The sequence below is a fragment of the Lampetra fluviatilis genome, chromosome 7, assembly GCF_964198595.1.
Source record: "Lampetra fluviatilis chromosome 7, kcLamFluv1.1, whole genome shotgun sequence".
In the NCBI taxonomy this organism is placed as follows: Eukaryota; Metazoa; Chordata; class Hyperoartia; order Petromyzontiformes; family Petromyzontidae; genus Lampetra; species Lampetra fluviatilis.
The window spans coordinates 8,321,841-8,341,807 of record NC_136281.1 but is presented as its reverse complement, the minus strand read 5'-3'; the positions used below and the strand labels follow the sequence as shown (position 1 = coordinate 8,341,807).

The window sequence follows — 19,967 nt, the reverse complement described above, 5'->3', positions numbered from 1 at the left end:
TTGGTGTGACGTAATAACAACCGCAGTAGGTGATAATTGAAAATTGAGAACATTTCCTGAAGAATGGCAGGCCTCATTCGGGAGAAGCCGTAGAGAATCGGCGTGAGGGAACAGGATGCGAGGAGGGGAGGTGAATTGCATCATGAGAGGCCTTTCCCTGGAGGGAAACTGGGATACCAAGCGTGAGAAAACGGGGAAGAGGAGAATCATGGGAGGTGAAGGGGAGCCACGTGGGTGATGGAGATGTAGGAGGTGTCGCCAGGAAATTGGGTTTGTATGCAAGTGCAGAGGCCCGAATGCATATTCAAAGTAGCCGCTGCTGCTTTAAGTTACATATGCATTAACCTGTGCTGAGCAAGGTTGAGCTATAATTAACACCTCGAGCAATAATAGAAAGAAAATTAAGGAAATGAATTCCCATCATAATGGAGGGATAATTTACTGTAAAGTGGCATCTGGTACACACTGCAGTGTTTGCATGCCCTATTAGGAGAATAAATAGGGTGACATATGTCATTTATAATGGTTGAGCTTTATTTTTTCTTAAGTTAAACAAAATAAATGTTTTATACACATCCATACAAAAAACTTGCAGTGCTCAGCGTTTTATAATGCACTTTATCGTGTTTAAATATTAACGATTCAGCTCCCGACAGATCGATGAATTGTCATGATTCAGGATTGCGATTAATTTCAAGAATCAATATATTTTACATTGTGGTGTGCTGTAAGCGTTCCTAGTGGTTGCAGGGGTCGTATGAACTCATTATATATACAACATATGAACGTAAAAACTGAGGCTAACACGTGCAAATTCAGTTCATTTATTGTGATCTTTAGCATATATGTAGTGAGTTCAACTGAGTCGCAGACGTACTCTTGGAGGCAACACATTTATTTAACACCAACACACGGGGTAACTGCCCCTTAACAACCTATGGTGGTGACCACCAGGCTAACTACACTAGTTACAACGTAACTAACTACTACGGACCAGACCGTAGCTCGGGTCCCGTTCCACGTGTTGGAGACTCGGTAGAACGTAGGACGTAGACGAAGGCTTCTTCAAGATGAACAACAACGCCGGTCCCTCTGGGGGACCCGGCTTATATTCTCTGCGGCGTGGCTGGCTCCGCCCTTGGCCACGACCGCTTTCCAGAATCCTCGAGCAGGATCTCGACCCGGACCACGTGACCACCCCTAGCCCCCACTTGGGGCCCCTTTGTAGACTTATCCAGTCACGTGAGTGCCATGGCCTTTAGTAACCCTGGCACACCCACACCCTGTCCTGTAGGGCTGGCACTGCACGCCAAGCGTGGTGCCACCCAGCGCTATCAACCAGCGCTCACCGAGCCCCTCTAGGGCCGGTACTACACCCACATCATCGTGGTGTCCGCGGTGTCGTTACATCGCGTGTCATGCCTCTCTAGGGCCCGGCACAGCACAGTGACATCCCACGATGTCACTTCCCACGATGTCACTACATAGTATAACTTGATACCTATTCACGAGTCAATTATACCCATACACTCTGACCTATAAAGTGCAAGTTTACTTTTGAAGCGAATCCATTTGATCGCTATACTACTATTTAACTCGTAACTTTACAAACTTTGTATTCTGAAAAGGGCAAACATATTAAATAGAGATATTCCATGAACTATACAAAAGCTGTCTTGGTATTTTTAAAGCCAATATCGTATATATAATATAAATTCGAAATTATAATGTCACCTCTATAATCCCTGATATGTATGCAAGAGTTAGTGACATGTTGAGCAAACGCATGACACTTATACAAACATTTTAAATTACCAATTTATACAGTATGGCGCTATAATGTAAATATACAATTTCGTGAAATACAAAATGTATTAACATTGAAACATCACGCTCAGACCTAGTTATTTAAATAAATATATTATTTAATCGTTTTGACAGTTGGTCTACAGCTCTAAATTATCAAGGATTATGCGATGCTGTATGACCAAAAGTGGATGCGGGTGGTAACAGGTAATATAAATATTGACTGTTTCTCATGTTTTCATGTCTCCCAATCGAGTAGCAACACATACATGCAGGGTGATCCAAGTATAGATATCCCACTAAAGTAAAAGGGAGAGAGACCAAAGAGAAAACAGCAATTTATTTCAAAGCCTCTACAAATCTAAATACATTTGCAGTGAGTCACTTCGGAACCGCTATTCAGAAGGCAACAACATTTATTCAACATTACATAACACCGTTACACACGGGACTATAACACGCCTATCTCTTGCGCACACGGGATAACTATAACCGGATCAGAGCAGCCAACGTGCTGTCTGACCCACGACGTCAGAGACAGAGACGTAGCACTTGGGTTCCACGTCACCTGCAGACAGCCCCGATATGCGATCGGGGCTCGCCTTTTATCCCTCTTGGCGCGACCTGGCTCCACCCTCGGCCGTGCCCCGCTCTGGAACATTGCCCGAAGGTTCCAGACTATCTTGCACGTGCCACCTGCCCGGCTCCGCCCTTAACCACGCCCCCTTCAGGAACTCTCCAGAAGATTCCCGGCTACACTTCCCGTGTCCTCTCGGTCACCTTTTCCCCCCACTCCTCACCCCGGCCAATCACGTGCTTCACCCGATGCCGGGGCGACTCGTCCTCACATGCCCCCCCCCCCCCCACCAGCAGCCCGCACCACGCTCCCGAGTGACCAAGTATGTGGCAATTACTCGCTGCGCTGGCGGAGTGGCTACTATTCCTTAATTCTGACGGTAGAACTCATTTGCCTCTTTCTGCTAGCACCCGGTACCACACCCCTAGTGACCCAACTGTATGGTCCTGCACGATGTGCTAGCATCTGCACCCATATTTCCTTGTTTTACAGCACTTAGCGCTATGCGCCGTAGTGATCCATTTTACATCACTACACATTTTTCAAATCTTGAACTACTCTCCTGATTCACGTTGTCCAATATAGACGGTCTGATTTGCTTTCCCATGATTCAATCACCTGTTGAGAAGAAATTAGTGGGGCATCTATGAATGGATCACCTTGTATATATTTACTCGGGATGAGCTTCAGATTAAATAAATATAAATTTCAGATTATCCGAAATTTTATATTTTCTTTTCAAATTTATGGACTATTTACATTCGAGTACGTGGTAATTTAAAGTGAATTTGTGTGAACAAAGGTGACGTCATCCAATTCCACGTGAAACCACTTTTGGTGCTTGGAAAAGTATGGAAGTGATGAGTTACGAGTGATGTAATTTCGTGTGACATCACACTTTCGGATCAATCAGAAAACAAACAAAACATTTTCGGATCATTTGAAATTCGTATTTCGGCTTGACATTCTGATGTTTCAGATGCATCTATTGGATCTTTTTGCCAGTATGAAAATAACGAAAATAATAATATGCTTCACCATTTTTTTATTTTTTTATACTGGCAAAATGGTCCGATAGATATAACTGCTCAACCCGAACTATTAATACTTTGATACTTGCATTGGCTTTGTAGTATTCGCCTTTGAGCGTCCTCTGGTAAGACAACGCCATAAAGAAGGCTGTCTCTGGTGTAGGCCTATCCTTTTCAAAGACAATGCATATATTATCAGAGCACGTTTGTTTGCATGTTTTTGCCACAAGTACGTGTGGTTAATGCAGATTTGATGCCTTGCAATAGGGGTATCTATTTGGTGTTTGAACGTCTTAACACCTGCTTTTTTGCCAGAAAGGGAAAAGCCTATTTTTTTATGTTTCAGATTATTAACCTAAAAATTGGGAATATACTGCATACACTCAAGTGTATTGTGAACTAGGGGACAGTTTTGTTTTCCACTGAGCCACATCAAGTCTGACTGCAACTGCGAGCTTGTTCAATCAAGGGCTACCACCTGATTGTGAATGAATCGCCCGTGAGTGGCACGTTACAAAAAATTCCAAGCAGCCATGTTTAGAATTATGGACCCATGTTAATCGTAATGCGCATGATGTGTTATCAAATCGTTGACAATAAACGATAATTATACATCACGTAATATAAAATTACACTGGGAAAAAAAGTACATTGTTAAATGCCACCTAGTGGAAAGGATGTGCAATTCAACTCGAGTGTGTCCGTCTGATTCCTTTTAACGACACGACCTTTAATCAGCCACCACTAAAATTCGGAGCAAGCATGTATGGCCGTATAGAAATGGCCGAGATGGCTTTTATATTTTACCAACAGCTTAAAACTGTGCTTTCCCTCCGAATGAATTATTTCGCGTTAGAGCCCCAGGTGTGGGCTGACTCAATTAGGCACCTGCCCGCTGAGCACTTGCAGCTTGGCTCATCACATTCAACCCCGCCGGTACCCAGCGGGGCACGTTCACACGGGTGCCATGGTTTCACCAACACAGCCCAATTGACGCAACAGATCACGCATTACAAAACAACCAACCCCCCACCCCTTCCCGGTCCATAGCTTTTACGTGCAAGTAATTTTTTAAGGGTGCAATTAACGAGCGCGTTTTTCGTTTCCAATAGATTTTTCACCGACTTGACACACAATGATGAAACAGAGCGGCCTCGCCAAGGGCGACGTTGCACGTTTGAAGTCATTATTACGATAACAAATTATTGACACCGATGCGTCATTACTATTGTCATCGGATCATTCACGCGAACCACGCAACAAACGGCAACGCGAATCTGCCATTCGATTTCGCCGCAAATCGCAAACAAGCACACTGTCAGATCACACCTGCACGGAGGCGTTTGCTTGGTTATGCATGGAGCCTTTCTCTGGGTGCCTCCTTTCCTCTGCGCGTGAGCCACGGTTCGGCGTCTTCGCGTCGTGCATCCCCACAAACAAAGACAGAGATCCCCCGTATAGCCTTGGCATACCATTGGGGCAAGTGCTGTTAGCGAGCACCTATCAGGGCCGACACGGCACACACGAGGGGGTGGGTGGCCAGCGACCACGCTCGGCCGCTTTTTGTCTCCCGGGTGGCGATGTTAACACAGCGCACCAGGTACTCGTTTGAGGCTGAGTCGACCTAGAGGAGGCTCACAACGGGTTCCGAAATAATCGTCACTGGGTGTTGGCCGTGAGCGGGAATCGCATTCGGGTCGCCGGGTTCGTAGCGCAGCGCGCTCACCGCTACTCAAAGACCCCCTCCCCCCCCCGTATAACCTGAACAGACTGTTGGGGCAAGTGCTGTTAACGAGCACATATGAAGGCTAGAATGGCACACGAGGGAGTGGGTGGCCAACACCACGCCCGGTCACCTTTGTACCCCGAGTGAAAATGCTTTTACGCATCGCACCAGGTACTCATTTGAGGCTGCGTCGACCTACGGGAGGCCCAGGAGCGGCGCGGATAATCGTCACTGGCGGTGGCCGTGAGCGGCTTCGTAGCGCAGCGCGCTCACCGTGACACTACGGCTGCTGCACACACGCGCACACACACGCACAGACACGCACAGACACACATTCACACACTCGTCCACACCGTGCGACGTGGCACAGTCTCACGTCCCCGGCGCTCGCCACTCCACGCCGTCGCCGTCGCCCTATATTTTGTCGACTTGTTGCGACTCTGGTTGGCGTAGAGTGGTTCAGTGGCTAATTTCTCGCTGCCATTTGACGTGCTCGGACGTGGTGGGGGTGGGGGAGGAGGAGGCTGGGGCGGGGGTGGGTTGGGGGAGGGGGCCGCGTTGTTGTGTCGATGCGCGAGGCGGCTATTGTCCCGTGCCGCGCGGGCGCACGATCGTGGCTCGCTCTTCTTCTTCGGCTCCGCTTGTTCCACTCGTGACGTCACCGGCGCATCTCGACTGATCCCGGCGCGAACGAACGGGCAGAGGCGTTGAAGGCATCGCCCAGCAGGGGCGGCGGTAACGGCGTTCGGCGGAGGCGTAGGTAGTAATATCAGCGGCGGCTTGCAGACTCGGCTGCGCGTGCGTCTTCGCGGGCACGCGTCCATCGTGAAGAATCCTGGAGCGTGGGAGCGACAGCGAGAGAGAGAGAGAAGAGAGAGAAGCGGAGAGGGAGCGAGACAGGACGCAGGACCCCGCCCGCTTCTGTGTTATCGCCGCTAGAGTGATGACAAGGCGGGGAGCGAGGGAGACCTGCGAGAGAAATACCGCAGGTAGGAAGGAGGAGGATGTTGCAATGCGCGGCGGGCACACAGCGAACGAATGAATGTATGCACCACTCGCAAGCAGCAGTAGCAGCAGTAGCAGCAGCAGCGCAACACGTCGCGTGCTCATTTCGGTTTGTATTCGCACGTAGGTGTCTGTCCGTGCCTCATGTCTCGGTGTCTCTGCGTGTGTTTGTTTCCCGTGCGATTACACCGCGTGTACAATCAGTCGTTATCTTGTCACGGTATTGCCGGTGACTTGTTTATTTATCCCTCTGTCCGTTACATCCTGTGTGGATTTGAAATGTCATGTCAATGACGGCAGGGATGTTATGCGTGTATTCTCTCTCGTTCACACGGCGTGTTGGACCAGACAGGGGCATATATTGAACACGGTCGTGGTTGTCTTTTGTTTATATATAAAAACCATACTAGCCTTAAATAAATAATGCAAAGCATTGCCTGATGTTACGACGTGAGATTGAAATAATTGTAGCGTTCTTTGGGCGTCATCGTGGGTGGTTTCGGCGTGGGATGTGTGCGCGTGTGCGCGCGTGTGTACGAGCTTGGTTGTAAACAGCGCGACCGAGTTGCGCTAATTGATGGGAGGCAGAGGCGTTGTTGCTGTCCAAACCGAACGGGGTGCTGCTGCGCCTTCAGCCGCCCCGTGCACACAACAGCGGAGCCCTCTGCTCTCTTTTGTTTCGACGCACGTTGAAGCGACCGGGGGGATATCGAGGAATCTCTTTCGGATCTATTAGACGGGACGGGCGTTAAATGTCATTAATGGCTTCGCGGCACAGCGTGCGCGTGGGTGCCTTGGTACGCATTCGACGGGGTTTTTTTTGTTACGCGAATATAATAGCCCATGGCTTAGTGTTGTCAGTGTGTGTGTGTGTTTACATAGGGGTGGATTATCAGACGGGTGTGTATACATTATGCACAACATGGAACAAAATGGAATGGTCTACAGTGCAATGCGGTGTGTGTCAATGAATGGCAATGATTACCATGGCTCACAATGCTGCAGCTAACAGTTCACTTTTGAGGAATTGCTTTGTTGACTGCTGTGTTTATTTTTTGACACGTCTAATATATGTTGGGTGTCGTGGTGCCTCTGACTATGGTATCCCAATGCGATGAACCGAAATTTCTTGACGGCCTGGAATAGCACGTAAATTGCTTTGAAATAATATTGTGAACGTGGAAATGTGAACATTTTAATTATTGTTGTGCATTAATCGCGTGCTTCTGTTGCTACTATTATTATTGTTCTGGTGATACAGGGTTACAATGCTGGAGTGATTGTAGATTTTTGTATATATATAGTGTAAACGGTATCATTATTCACATTACATTTTGTTTACATGCATAATGGGGTGCGTCGAAAACAATATATTATGAATTAATGTGTTAGATTTTATGACATGTTTCTGTCTAATGTTATACATGCCACATCTGGTGTGTGTGGGTTGTGCGTAGTAGTGAATGCGATGCATTATTGGTTCTCGGGGTTTGCCTCTTCAGGACCGATCCTCAACAATTTTGGGCGCACTCAGCCACGATACTATTTTTGTGGTGGTTAAATATTAGTGTTAGCCACAATAGGCCATTCTCTGCCTTTCTCAGTGTCAAGATTTGACAACCAACCCACAATTTCTAAATTGCCCTTCATGGAATGCTTGCTGTGTGCGAATGCAGCTCCGACTGTCACCTCCAAGGGAATCTCTCACAATCAGTTTGCCACGATGATTGTTATACGCGGAGAGAGATACACTATTGATGTGTTGTGGATTTGCATTCTGATTTTATTTACAAAGGTTGCTAACCATGACAACCACACCACCAAAGGCATGTGTATATATATAAGAAGCATGTGCTTTGCAATTAAAGAGACTCTGTCTCTATGCTCTTAAGAGATTAGTTTGTCTAATAACACGTTTGCAGTGATTGGGGGATTGGTGGCTTTAAATAGGTACATATCTTAAGGCTGTTTGCTAGTATGTATCAATCGGAATTTACCCATTAGTGAAATGTACCTGCTCATGAATATGCGAGTAAATGATGTAATATTTTTCAACAAATTTCGTCGGAAAGCAACCGCCTAATTTTGTTGCAAAAATGCTTGTTAGGCTTACGTATGTTATCCGAATCATGTTTCATATTTCAGATGTTATGTTGCACAATCGTACCGTAAATCAACTGATAGAGCACATTCAGTGATGAGCTTTCGTGTATATATTTTTTTAAATCGAATTAATTGAGTACCTGAAGGGAATAATATTTTCAGGAGTTGTTACGATCTGTGCTGTGCGTGCTTGTTTGTTTGGGTGTTCATGTACAGCCATTTTGTAAATCCACTGCTGGATGAGGGTCTCCTCACACCATGTAGGTTCATGAGGGTTATTTGTCCATACTTCACCATACCGGTCAATGCAGGATGGTGAAGGCGGGGAACATGATGGAGCATAGAAGTTCAGTACAACAATAGATGTTTCTGCATTGCCCTTTGCTGCCCAACACATAGCTTGAGAGCCATGTGACAACCTGTCTGTGAGCATGTTGCTCGCCAAATCCAAGCACTATCCAGGCCTAAATCCAGCTTAGCTTCTGAGATCTGATGACGTGAGGAGCATTATGAGTAATGTTGGTCTGGAGTGGTTATTTGTTTATAATGTGACAAATGACACACCCTTGCCTCTTAATGTGCACGATTGCATTGAAATGACAGAGTTCACGGGAGTCGATAAGAAAATACCGACGATGCATTGCTGATTAAAACAATTACAACTCGGCCAGGTTTTGAATAAGGATCTTGTGATATCCGTAAACAATGCAGTGCAATGAATCTCAAGGTCTTTTTTGCAAGACCTGTTGTGATCGTGATTATTTACAGAACAAAAACATTCAGAACATTGCATGGAGAAGATTTATTTTCCACTTTTGTGAAAAAATATATATATAGTGTGTGCTTTGCATTCCTTCACTGAATATGTTTGATTATTTGTTTACTCTTTGGTACTTTGTAAATAATACATATTGACGGGATTTTTTTGTGATTAAGCGCACTGCACTACAAACCTGGTTACCCGAGTTAAAATCCTAGCAACGGCTAGCATCTGAAGTGAGTGATATTTGAACCGGTCCTGGGCTGACCAGCATGGTGAAGTATGGTCAAAGAAAGCCCCCAAAGCTGCCATGGCTTGCAGAGGCCTTCATCTAGCTCTGGATTGCTGCAGTGCTGAAAGTTATCATTATAATTAAATATTATAATAAGTAATGCATAGCAATTTAAAGCTTTCGTGACTGCAGGGATTCATCTTCTTGGTTCTTTCGGTAAAGTCACGTAGAAGGGAAATAATAAAATAATAAAAATAAAACATAATAAAATACAATTCTCACGACGTTTCGGCCACAACGCAAACAGCCGTCCTCAGGTGAATTTCTATAAATATGCTAAATTCATCTGTTGATATGCAAATTCTTTTGTCAAGGCACCCTTCCTCCCCTAACCCAGCTTAAATATACCCTTGCCAAGCTTGGTGGTGTTCATTCAGGCGCTGTCTTTCCGACAGACCTGTTCTTCACCTGAGGACGGCTGCTTGCGTTGTGGCCGAAACGTCGTGAGAATTGTATTTTATTATATTTTATTTTTATTATTTCCCTTCTACGTGACTTTACCGAAAGAACCAAGAAGATAATGCATAGCAGGCGAGCGCAGTAGTAAGGCTTGTTCCTCAAAGCAAGTGAGAGCCTGGGTTCGATTCCTGATTCAGGTGCCTTTCTGTCTGTAGCTTTTGAATGTGTTTCTCGCTCTTTTCTGCATGGATTATCTCGACATCTCCATTTTCCTCCCACAATTAAAAAAAACATAAAATTGTAACTGGTGTTGGCCAAACATTCCAAACAGATGGTAAAATAATTACCCGCAATATACTCAATTGGGATTACTCATTGCAACATCGCCCCCTTAGTGAAAACGTGTGGCAGGACCCTGCTGAAAAGAGTCATGAGACTCAGTGAGGCTTACCTGGGCAAACGACCATTATGAAGCATATTAATGAAAGCTTAAATTAAGTGTCTGAAATAATTATTACTTTTACATGTTAGATGCCGATGCAATGTTTTGCTTTAGTGTTCTTTAAATTGCGCTTTTTGTAATACATTGATTATCAAATGTTATAAGTAAACGAACATTCCTGTTGCATTGTATTATTTACACGGACTAAATATAATGACGAGGCTTGAGTGGTGGCGCAATGACTGGCGCACTGCGCTATGACCAGGCTGGTTGAGTTTGATTCCAGGCCATGGCTAATGTCATTCGTGAGTGATATGTGAACCAGTTACAGGCACCAGCACGACGAATTACGGTCAAACAAACACTCATGACAGTCGAGGTATGGTGAGGCCTTCATCCAGCAGTGAATTGGCAAAGGGCTGTGAATTATTATTTATTTTCTCTAAATGTAGTACTTTTGAATAGAACGAAAAAACTGACTTTCCAGCTATCAAAGATAAATATTATGCACAGATGGCACTATCTGCGTTCGTGTGAAACATGAAAACCACAGCTCTTGTTTGTATTTCTCTTTTTACCTTTGTAATCTTTACTTTTTATCTGATTTGCCATTTAATGATTTACCACATGTCTGAAACCTCAATTCAAGAGCAATTTTGCATTCAGAGCGCGTGCAAGATTGCTCATTAGGTGGATGTTTGCCGTGTTTGATTATGTGTAATTTTACTATCGGCAAGGCACTACACTGCCCCTTGTCTTCCGCAGAAATGAAATTCCGTTTGCAGCTACTCTATGCAGTCACCAAATGTGTGTGAAAATAAATATATATATAAACATCCATATAAACAAATGGCATATAAATAAATATTTCCCTACTGAGCTATGAGGGTATGGCTTGTGATGTGTTATATTACATTTTTCTAATGGAATTCAGGCTATAGGACCAGGAGGGAGTGGTGGATATTGGCTGCCATGGTTTCCAACCCTCTAAGGACTATGGGCTGAGTTGGTCCAAAGGATTCCGATGTAATTGTTTTTGGATGATGGCAGATGTGTACTTCTTATATCTCCAATTCTCATCCCTTGTTGTGTCTTTTAAAACTTGTCTGTGAAATCTGTTTTTCGCAGTTATTCATTTCATCTTTAAAAATAGATATATATTGTACTGTTTTGACAAAATATACTTAAATGGGAAAATGTTCATGAATAGAGGAACAATACATAATTAGAACTCTTAGGTTTTTTCGGTAAAGTCACGTAGGTAACGTGATTTTTTTTTTACCTACGTGACTTTACCGAAAAAACCTAATAGTATGAATCCTTGCAGTCAAGAAAGCTTCAAATCTAGAAATAATTACAACTGTTCATATCAATTCAACCTTTATTTTCTCTTGCTTTAATTACATTCGTGATGGCATTTTAAAATTAAAATAATAGTAAAGCGATATTTTAAATTGTTCGTGACTGCAGGGATCCATACATCCTCTTTGGTTCAACCAAAGAATATTTGAAATTCAAATGTGTTCGGGTTCTTGCAGTGCTCAGAAGTAATCGTAGAGCAATATGGCAGTGTATAATTACTTTCATAGCCAAAAATTAAAGAGCATTTTACAAACACTGTTGCTCCACAGTGACCTCTATAAAATATCCACTAATGGTTACTTTCTTCAAAATGTCACATTTCTTAAAGTGTCGTGTTTTTTTTTTACAACAGGTAATTATGACCTTATTTCTCTTTCAGGCCCGCAGCACTAATTCCTGCATCGCGGAGTTAAGTTTTTTTGTCTTGAACCGAGAGCCAAAGGATAGTGAAAACAAGCGCAACGCCACCACCTTGTAAGAGATTGGCGAGGAGAGCAACAACAGCTGCCGCATAATAATTAGACCTCCAGGGTTAGACTGCGGAGGGAGGAGGGAAAAAACCTTGTAGCGTTCAGCCGGAGCAGGAAATCACCGGTTGGAAGTGGCCATTATGGATTCTATGTGTTCTACCACCTTGGAAATTCCACTGAATCTTAAAAAGCCGAATCAGCAAGATTGTGCATCAGTGTGATTTACAGCTGTACCTGTCTGGAGGAAGACTTCATATTTTATATTACTCTTAAGCAAGAGGTGGAACTGCATTTCCTCCCAGACCCCCCCCACCCACCCCTAAAAGCTTTTATCTGCTTTACCTTCATACCTATTTCGCTGCTTAAAGGAAACCATTAGCACTTTAGGTGACAACAAAAAAATACATAAGTTTAAAACATACAAAAAAGTGTTACATATTGAACATATACATAATTGCACTTCAAATTGCGAAGATGACTCGTTCAATGTCATCACTGAGCTGCGCAATCGTGTTTAGTTTGTGCCTCTTCGTGACAACAAATCTGTCCATGGGGCTGGAGTTCACCGGTGAAGCCGATCAGTCGACAAGGTATTTGAGATGGGACCAAAGTGGAAACGGAAACCTGAGTTTTCAGTTCAAAACCAATAATTCCAAGGGACTTCTGCTGTACGTGGACGACGCCGGCATCTGCGACTATCTCGAGGTCATAGTCACAGGTGGCCAGGTCCAGCTACGAATAAAAATTCACTGTTCGCAGCCGCTCATCCACAGGGCATCGAAGCGCATCGACGACAACAACTGGCACGCGCTGCTCATCAGCATACGCCTGAAGCACATCACTCTCGCGGTGGACGACGAGATCGTCTCGGGGGAGGTCGTGTCTAGGGGGCAGCAGCTAAGCGTCAGCAGCGACCTCTTCCTGGGAGGAATCCCGACCGAGGAGCGGATCCAGCAGCTCACCTCGAAGGAGGTGAAGGGCCTGCCGTCGTTCAAGGGATACATCTCCAATCTCAAGTACGGCCACTCGACGCCGATACTCATTAGCAGCAAGGGAGTGCGGGCCGAGTGGCATCAGGTGTGCAAGGAGCAGAACCCCTGCAAGAATGGCGGCGTCTGCTCGGTGGAGATCAAGGAGGTGGTCTGCGACTGTTCCAACACTGGCTTCCAGGGCCGCTATTGTCACGAAGGTAAGTGCCCTGAAATGGTCTGCACGGGCGCCTCGTGTGTTCTTGCTTTTCCAAATTGAAAATGAGCTGCATTTGCTTAATATAACACACGCTCTGCAGGGGATAGGCGGTACACGGCGGAGGGTAAATAGATTGCCTCTGGGCTTTACTTGCTCCTCTCGTCTTGTTTTCATGACACTTGGTTTCCTCGTAGTAATCTTTTTTCCATGCACATTTTTTATGCTTTGGTTAAAAAGGCCATTAGACTGTTTTTTTTACTAAAATTAAATTCCAATAAATGTGTTATTAGACGTGGTGAGGGGTTTAAAAAACGAAACAAATACAATTTAATCCGGTAGATTACAAATGTATAGGGAAGCCCATTACATTCACAAACCTGAATAATAGTCACTTTAAAAACTCCAACCACACGCCTAGTAATAATAATAAGATTGAGTCAATTGGTTTTACTTGCTGGAGTAACGTTCTATGCGGAAGCTGCTGCTGAAGGCTTCTAATTAAAGCTCATGATCACCCCCATTGCTTGTTTGAGCATGTGTGGAGGGCATTTGGAAGCCGCCCGTAGAGCAGTTAGCACACTGCACTACGTACCCTGCCGCTCGAGTTCAATTCCCGCTCACGGCCAACACCAATTACGATTATCTGAACGGGTTCTGGACCTCCCCGAGGTCAACTCAGCCTGAAATGAGTACCCGGTGCGGTGTATGAACATCGCCACTGGGGTGACAAAGGGTGTGGTGTTGGCCAACCATTCTGGCCTTCATAGGTGCTCGGCGAATAGCACTTGCCCCAACAGTTTGTTGAGGCTATACGGGGGGTCTTTGTCTTTGGGGGACAATGGGAAGAAAGAGAAACAGTGGGGGGCCGAATGCTCTGATGCCACAGAATGTGTAATCTCTGGGCTTGTGTAGTTTCACGTACTAATGGCAGTACATAATTCTTAATACACGATCGTAAAATTACAAATTTGAATATTTGTAATCTAATATGGTTGATTTTAATGTAAAATATATAATACTAATAAATACATATGAATGGACATCTTCATACCGTAGTTTGAACATTTAGAGGTTAAAATTAAACGCTGCACACATAGCATCCACCTTTGAAAACAAAATTATGCTGCTAAATACATTAAACAAAGATGCGTTCTGCCTCCACTGCAATGTTTTCCATAATGCATCAATTTATATTGTTTTATTTGCATTCTTTTACTGCAAGTATTGAACACGCGTATACTGTAATAGTAGACTCTGCTTAATAATTTGGCAGAATGTGTTATATATGCATGGTAGAGTAAGATCAAATCAAGGAACCCCTGGAGAAGGTGTGTACTATACAGCAGATGCAAACCATCGTTGGAAAGCAAATTGCTTCACAGTGACTAACTGATGCACATTCACCATATATGCTATGATTGTTTTATGCGTTTATATACAACATCCGAACCTCCCCCACCCTTCCTGGAACCACTGCTCTGCTTATATTGTTACAGTACATGCAGCAGAATTCCCTTTTAATAAATATACATGCATCGGCAATTTTTTTCTTCAACAACTTGACACCGAGGGCAAAAAATGACATACAAGTATTGACCTCAAAAATGTTTTTTTTTTTAATGCTGTCTATAATAGCTACAAAATAATAGTAGTAATGGCAATGTTAAGCGACTTTCTCTCTTTCTAGAAAGTGGAGAAGTAATCCAATTGTACCGCTTCATAGCCGAACTTTACGAGTGAATTGTTACAATAAAAACTGGTGGGAAATTCGCGTCACGTGCCAACACCACACTTTACTGCTGATCACTATACTGCACTTGCGCGGCTTGTCCAAGGTCGACGGGTCATGACCTTCTTATTAAGGTGAAAGTGGTGGTCGGAAGATGTCCACATGAAGAGAGAATACAACGAGGGAAAAAATGCTCTGCTGCCGAATTTAAAGAAGAGTTGTCTTGTTGAGGAGTTCAAAACAATAATAATTTAAAGGATATTTAATACAAGAGCATTTCTGCAGGTTACAATGGCTATCTCAACGGTGTGTGGAAATAATATCACAAAATGCAACATCAATTGATCTCTGTTGGTTCACGTTTAAAACAGCCGGCTTGGGTCAATGATGTTGCTCTATTAAACACGTTTCTTGGACTGATTTATATTACCAAGAACATAAACCTGACAACCATTGTATGTACAGTTTTTCGGTGGGGTAACATGCGACACATAATTTACCAAGCAGCCATGGCATTGGATGGATATTGAATTGTAAACGCACTTACTACCATAATAAACATTCTCAAAAATACACACCTGGGTGGTATAACAAAAATATATGCCAATATCAGAAATCTATGTGCCACCTGCTGGAATTTCTGGGAAACTTGATATTTCTCTGTGAATATCATTATACATGCTATGGCAATCACCTAAACACATATTGGATAATCACACTCCCTGGTTCATTGACACAAATATGTTAAAATAGTGTGCCCTGGGAGCAGTTCGGAATAAACCCATAACCTGTGTTATTATAGTAATGTGTATGCTAATACTATGTGTGCATCTGTAGTAGGTAATATGCAGTATGCTAATAAGTGATAATAGCTGCACGTATGATTTTTTCAAGAAAAATTCCCATAATGGGCCTCATTATACATACACTACAACATTCCCATTTGAATTGTCAGACTTCAGGAGAGCCTAGTCTTTTTTTTATTATTAAAACAAGGCAACCAAAGCGGACAAGAGCAAACGCTATCTAATCGCTGACAGTCACACACGAAAAGAAGATGAAAATCTAGGGGGGGGGGGCAAGAGAAGGTAACAGGTACATCGATGTTTTGTTATTTATTTGCCAATACATTTTGTACTCCAATGAGTGACAGTCACCGCAGACGTGTGTTGTCATGGCAACGGGGCCAACCGCCGAGCAGATTTACTGCAGACATTTGTCATGTCCCCATGACAGAGCCGGTGGCTAATGAGACTGTACGTTTCGGACCGCATGTTCCAATGACAGGAACATCAGCTGGTTATGCAAATTATAGGGGGTGGCGAGCAGTAACATCTTATTTATTGCCTCAACAGCCCACCCTGGATTCCGAGTGGCTTTCAATCTAACCGCCAGCTGTTCTCATGTTGCCGCAACTTTCTTGTCAACTTTTATTATGAAAACATTAACCGGTTTAATCGTTCTGTTGAATTAAATGTTACATAACTCCTAAAGTGAAAACGATTAATGGTAAAATTATAAAAACCGCATTAATCATTTGTAGTTCAAGTTTCAAAGTATTATGGGTTTTACTTGTTCTTTGTGCCAACACTGAGTGAAACTTTTTTTTATATCATGGCAAATCTGTTTATATTGTATTTCTTGTGGAATATTACTCCAAAAATTAGTTTTAGCATATAGAAGCAAATGCAAGGTTTGTGCAATGTCAGTTTTAATTGTTTCTCAGTAAGGGTGTGCACATATAATTAGATTTATTGGAAAAGGTCTATTTATATCTATCATTTAATCACAAACATTTTGGGGGTAATTTAACTAAATCACTTTCATTGACTCTTTAGTCATTTCATCATTAATTTGATGGCACGTTTTAAAAGCAACATTTGAGAGCGTGTTTTTATTTGTAACTTTTGACAGACATGGCAATTGCTTAACATGTATGGATCAGTTTTATGCAGCTTTTACAATAATTGAATTTTGAAAAACCCCAGTGTAGTTAATTTTTAAGTTTAACAATCGATGTGAGCCCAAAAAACTATATTGTGGGATATTGTGATTTAAGCAAAGCAATTATTTTGCAGATATCATTGTTGATTGGTTTTGGAATAAAGTGTAAAATAATAATAATAATAATTCTACAATAAAAAAAATATCCAAAAAACTAGTTAGCAAAACTTGTATAAATTGCCAATATTTAAGTCTAATTCTCACATATGAAGAAACGTTAAAAGCCGTATATAATTACACGTAACATAACATTCAATTAAACAAGCCCCTTTATGGAAGCACCCTAGCAAGTATTGCACTGCTTTCAAGAAGCGATCTTGCATTGTGAAGTAGTCACCAAAAAAAAAGAAGCATGGCCCATTTTATATGTGCGAGTCATTTATGACTTGTGAAAAACAATTGATATTTTAAATCTGAGAAACTCTTTCAATTATGGTACTCTGATGTGTTCTCGGGTCGTACCTGCGTGCCATTCGGCGCGACACCATGCCGAAAAACAGAGTATGACCCCGAAAACACTCATCGTCGTAGAGCTGCTACTGCAAAAACCTGCATCATAGATTTACATTGTTTTGTTTCGTAAAATTTGGGAACCCAAACAACATTGAATATCAATGTTCAGAATTTTCCTGTTTTGAAGAAAAAAAGAAAGAAAAAGTTTTGGCACCACGAACTCTTAAAACATTATTAGCTGTGTAATGTGAAACCTAATCATAGTTTGCATGGATTCTTTAAAATGTTTCCTTTTTTTGTAAACACCTTTTGTAATTGTCGAAGGATTTAAGACGGTCAAGTCTGAGGTAAAGCTGTCCAAAGATCAATTGCCAGTTGAAATGTTACAATACATTTCCTTGTGTCGATTATACCATTTGAAATGGAAGGTTTGAAACCCATAACTGCTTAACACGTTGGGTAGGTCATCTCACTTCCTGGATTCTCATTTTGAGGTCCTGGATATTTTTTCCCTGATGATATTTGATGTATTTCCAAATGACAAGTTGCATCCATTACTAAATTTCTTTTGAAGTATTGGTCTTCAACTCGGTGGCGAACTGAAATAATCACAATTGATGTATTAAAACGTTTGTGCACCACGTAACAACGTAATTTATTTGGCTGGGCTGTCAGGTTGGTGGAGGTTTCCCCAACACATATTTGGTCAGATCGTTACGTGGTCAAAACCGAAAAATCGATTTTTAATGACACCTTCTTATAGTGCAGTTTGGTCATTAATTGTATTCACAAATTACATTATATAAAACGGCTGCAATACCTTTAAACAGGTTATTTCAGTTGTTAAGTAATTGTCAAAATGCAGAGAAAGGGTTTATCATACGGTGTTAATGCCTTGAGGGCAATAATTAGCATCTAATGATGCAGACCCCTATACATCATTTCTGGCATGGCACTATGAGCTTGGTTGTAGGGAATCGTGACTGACAAAACGATGCTGCTCGCTACGGATTTATGGTAAATGTCCGCGTGTATTGTCAAAGGGCAGCTGCAAGGAAGAGTCATTAACTATTGATTTTGGCACATGGCTCGGGGAACTGAGCATCCATCTGTGCCCAAAATGGATTCCCAGTGCAATTCTTCATGCTCCGAAATGGGAAAAGAATTACGCGCAGACCCATCGCATCTTCTTGAGCCGAAAAATAAAACCCAAAACAAAACACAGTCATATATTTTGTAAAAGTAAACAAAGACACGAGGAACTAACAACATCCATAATAAAATATATACTCATCCTGTAACCTCCGTCAAATACAAAAGCTCATATATGCAATGCATATGGTCTAAACGCTATATATACAATTAGAAATGTAGAAATTATTCTGCGTACAAAAATGCATTTATAACGTCTTGTATGTGTATTAATATGAAGAGCAATGCAGTCTGATTTTGGAGCAATTGTCTTTGGTTCTACTGCCTGACAAGTAACAGAGTTTGGATTCTACATTATTCCAAATACTTGGTCACTACTAATCTATTTGGTGTTTAAATAACGCTTTCATTAATGTGGCATGTTCAATCTACCTTCGATTTCAATGTGAATGTAATTCATTCGGCTTAACATATAATACATGAAACTAGGTGAAATAAATGGACCATAAGGATTAAATTTCATCTTTTAATATGGATACATTATAACTGCCCTTGATGTGTATAAGGTTCAGTTCGCACCAGTATATACAGTGGGGCAATTTTAACATATGCAGTGTATACATCTGATGTAAACCAAACACAATTCAACCGATATCCATTGAGATTTCAAAAATGCTATGCAGAATCCTACATGAATATTTAATGTGTATAGGATCCTGCATAATTCCTTTCAATCCCATAGAATATTGTTTATTGTCTGAATGTTATTTTCCTGTGATATTTATGAAATGTCCACCATGCACTGCCACAGTCCCTTAACGTGTAATGTATAATAGCCGTCTATGATCAATGATAACAATTAAAACTTGATTATAAATGACAAACTATGTTCTAAAGAATCGTTTTCACGTGATTCACAATTGAGGTTTATTTCTTAGAAACGTATTTGAACATTGTCGTAATTCTTGAAATATCACATGGTGAACAGATCTACACAATACGACTGTACGAGTTGTCTTCTCATTGCATATTGAGGGCATTGCACTACAGTACATCGCCATGAGGTTTTGATGACATGAAATGTTGTGATGTTAACTTATTCACCTAACAGGTACATTTTAAATGTAACCCTTTGAAGACCAAGTGAGCTCTGGGAAGAGTGATGACGATGTTGAAGATGAATGTTGGCAACCAAAAATTTCTGCTGGCGAACCTGATTTCGCAAACTCCACAGATACACAATATACATCTATCGAATTTAAGCTCGTCAAAAAAAAACCCAATTGTGGTAACATTCACCACGCTTTCCCTTGCCAATAAACGTCACAGAAGTGGGCTTTGAATTTGATAGCGCGTGGGGCGTGCGTTTCTTTTTTTATTCTTTTTGTTTAACAAAAGTTTTTTGGAGTCTTGAGAATGTTAGTAAAATTTTATCAGTTGAGCTGCGCATGCCATCTCGACATGGGAA

The 19,967-nt window shown here is 42.2% G+C and overlaps 1 protein-coding gene and 1 long non-coding RNA gene across 25 annotated transcripts in view; one reads left to right on the top strand and one right to left on the bottom strand.

Annotated features, from left to right (window-relative positions):
• The window catches only part of LOC144933265 (uncharacterized), a 63,187-nt gene extending 57,551 nt beyond the window's left edge, over positions 1 to 5,636 (bottom strand). Inside the window, exons 1-2 of the long non-coding RNA XR_013637001.1 lie at positions 5,494 to 5,636; positions 4,744 to 4,827 (exon numbers count right to left, since the gene is read on the bottom strand). This is a non-coding gene — a long non-coding RNA (uncharacterized LOC144933265). The remainder of the gene's footprint in view (positions 1 to 4,743; positions 4,828 to 5,493) is intronic.
• Positions 5,637 to 5,691: 55 nt separating this feature from the next.
• Positions 5,692 to 19,967, top strand: part of LOC144933525 (neurexin-1-like) — a 290,872-nt gene continuing 276,596 nt past the window's right edge. For 23 of the 24 annotated variants that reach the window (XM_078858396.1, XM_078858387.1, XM_078858386.1 and 20 more), the window contains exons 1-2: positions 5,692 to 6,129; positions 11,883 to 13,162. In XM_078858396.1, the coding sequence (XP_078714522.1) occupies positions 12,448 to 13,162 (715 nt within the window). In that variant the 5' untranslated portion in view covers positions 5,692 to 6,129; positions 11,883 to 12,447. The other variant, XM_078858372.1, reaches the window with a different exon arrangement.